This window comes from Salvelinus sp. IW2-2015, unplaced genomic scaffold, assembly GCF_002910315.2.
Source record: "Salvelinus sp. IW2-2015 unplaced genomic scaffold, ASM291031v2 Un_scaffold3410, whole genome shotgun sequence".
NCBI classification, from domain to species: domain Eukaryota; kingdom Metazoa; phylum Chordata; class Actinopteri; order Salmoniformes; family Salmonidae; genus Salvelinus; species Salvelinus sp. IW2-2015.
Genome location: NW_019944690.1, coordinates 61555 through 64147, shown reverse-complemented (window position 1 = coordinate 64147; position 2593 = coordinate 61555). Strand labels below are relative to the sequence as shown.

The following is a 2593-nucleotide window of genomic DNA, read 5'->3' as shown; positions in this document are numbered from 1 at the left end:
AAGAAAAGAGAGGAGAGAGGCTACCTGAGCCAGAACCTTTCATTTCCATATGCGCAAACACTCCATAAAGGAACTGGGGAAATATAAATACACAGCACTCCTCACATTGGGATTTAGAGATTACTCCGCTCCTAAAAAACCCAGAAGGATTACAGGAATGAAAAAAATCTGAGCCTCACTAACGGCATCCATTCCTCTCACATCTCAGTTTTCTCCCCCAGCTCCATTATTCCAGTCAGGGGCATATTCTCCCTCTTCCTCATTCATCACGGGTCCCTCACAGCTCTCACAGCTCCTCACAGCCCAACAACCGCCTCACAGCTCCTCACAGCGCCCTCGACAGCTCCACTCCTCACAGCCCCTAACAACCCCTCCACAGCTCCCTCACAGCTCCCTCACAGCCCTACACACAGCCCCTCACAACCCCTCACAGCCTCGAGCGCACAGCTCCTACACACCCTCACACCCTCACAGCTCCTCACAGCTCTCACACCCCTAACAAGCCCCTCACCACCCCTAACAGCTCCTCACACTCCTCACACCCCTCACAGCCCTCACAGCTCCTCACAGCTCCTCACAGCCCCTAGCACAGCTCCCGCACAGCCCCTCACAAGCTCCTCACAGCTCCTCACAGCTATCTCAAACAGCTGCCTCACAGCTCCGCTCAACAGCCCCTAACAGCTCCTCACAGCGCCCTCACAGCCCTACAACGCACAGCTCCTCAACAGCTCCTCACAGCCTTCCTAACAGCCCAGCCTCCAGCCCAAACCACGTTCCTCACAGCCTAACCCTCACAGCCCCTCACTCACAGCTCCTCACAGCCCTCACAGCTCTCCTCACAGCCCTAACCCCTCACCTCCCGCTCGCTTCCCACAGCTCCTCACAGCTCCTCACAGCCCCTAACAGCTCCTCACAGCCCCTCACAGCCCCTAACAGCTCCGCACAGCTCCTCACAGCCCCTGAACAGCTCCTCACAGCTTCTCACGCCTAACAACCCTCACAGCTCCTCCACCAGTGCCCCTCACCTCCTCACAGCTCGGCCACAGCCCCTAAAACCCCTCACAACCCCTAACAGTCCTCACAGCTCCCTCACAGCCCCTCACAGCCCCTTCACAGCTCTCACAGCTCCTCCAGCCCCCTAACACTCCGCGACACCCCTCACAGCTTCCTCACAGGCCCTCAAGACTATCTCACAGCTCCTCACAGACTACCGCTCCCACCCTCACAGCCCCTAACAGCTCCTCACAGCCCCTTCACAGCCCCTAACAGCTTCCTCACAGCTCCTCACCCTGAAGTCCACAGCCTCACACAACACCCTCACAGTTCCTCACAGCCCTAACAACCGCCTCACAGGGGTTGTTCGTTACCTCGTACAGTTCAAGTCTCTCTCAAACATGCTCCTCACAAGCTCCTCACGTAGCCCTCTACACGCCCTCACAGTCCAGCCCCTCACGAGCTCCTCACATCCTCACAGCTCCTCACAGCTCCTCCACAGCTCCTCACAGCCTCTAACAGCTCCTCACAGCACCTCACAGCCCTAACAGCTCCGCACAGGCTCCTACAGCCCCTAACAGCTCTCACATCTGCCACGAGCCCTAACAACCACCTCACAATCTCTCACAGCCCCTACAACCACAGCCACAGCTCTCACAGCTCCTCACGCCCACCCCACAGCCCCTCACAGCCCTCACAGCCTCTCAGCTCCACAGCCCTAACAGCTCCCTCAGACACCCCTAACAGCTCCTCAGCAGCTCTCACAGCCCCTCAAAGCTCCGTCACAGCCGCCTAACAAACGCCCTCACAGCCCCTAACAACACCCTCACAGCTCCTCACAGCCCCTTTTACAGCTCCTCCAGCCCTAACAGCCCCAACAGCTCCTCACAGCTCCTCCCAGCCCCTAACAGGCTCCTCACAGCCCCTAACAGAACCCCTCACAGCTCCTCACCACCCCTAACAACCCTCAGCACCCTAACAACCTACAACCCTCACAGCCCCTCAAGCTTCCTCAAGCCCCTAACACAGCCCTTACCTCTCACAGCTGCCTCACAGCCCTAACAACCCCGCACAGCTCCTCCACAGCCTTAACGCTCCCACAGCCCACCTAGCAGCTCCTCAACAGGCCCTAACAGCTCCTCACAAGCTCCTCACAGCCACTAACAGCCCCTCACACGCGCCTCACCATCCCTTCATAACTCCTCACAGCAGTCCTCGCACAGCTCTCACAGCCGCACTCACAGCTCCTCACAGCCCCTAACAGCTCCTACAACAACAGCCCTAAGCCACAGCCGCCAACAGCTCCCTAATCAGCTCCTCACAGCCCCTAAACCAGCGTTCACCTACAGCTCCACAGCCCCTAACAACCCTCACACGCTCCTCACAGCCCCTAACACCCACGCCCTCAGCCCCTAACACTCCTCACAGCCCCGTAACAGCTCCTCACAGCACCCTAACAGCGCTCACTTGCCAACACAGCGCTCCACCCTCATAACTCTCACAGCTTCCTCACAGCCCCTCACAGCTCCTCACAGCCCCTCCAAGCTCCTCCACAGCCCTCACAGCTCCTCACAGCTCATCACATCTCCTCAAGGCCCCT

General features: G+C 58.5%; 1 protein-coding gene across 1 annotated transcript; it reads left to right on the top strand.

The window, feature by feature from the left end:
• Positions 1-208: 208 nt before the first annotated feature.
• Positions 209-2409, top strand: LOC139025849 (uncharacterized; the record flags this gene model as incomplete). Its single annotated transcript, XM_070441073.1, has 5 exons — positions 209-613; positions 877-1124; positions 1239-1370; positions 1475-1774; positions 2203-2409. Coding segments are annotated over 5 exons (1292 nt in total), but the record flags the coding sequence as incomplete, so codon positions are not given.
• Positions 2410-2593: the final 184 nt, after the last annotated feature.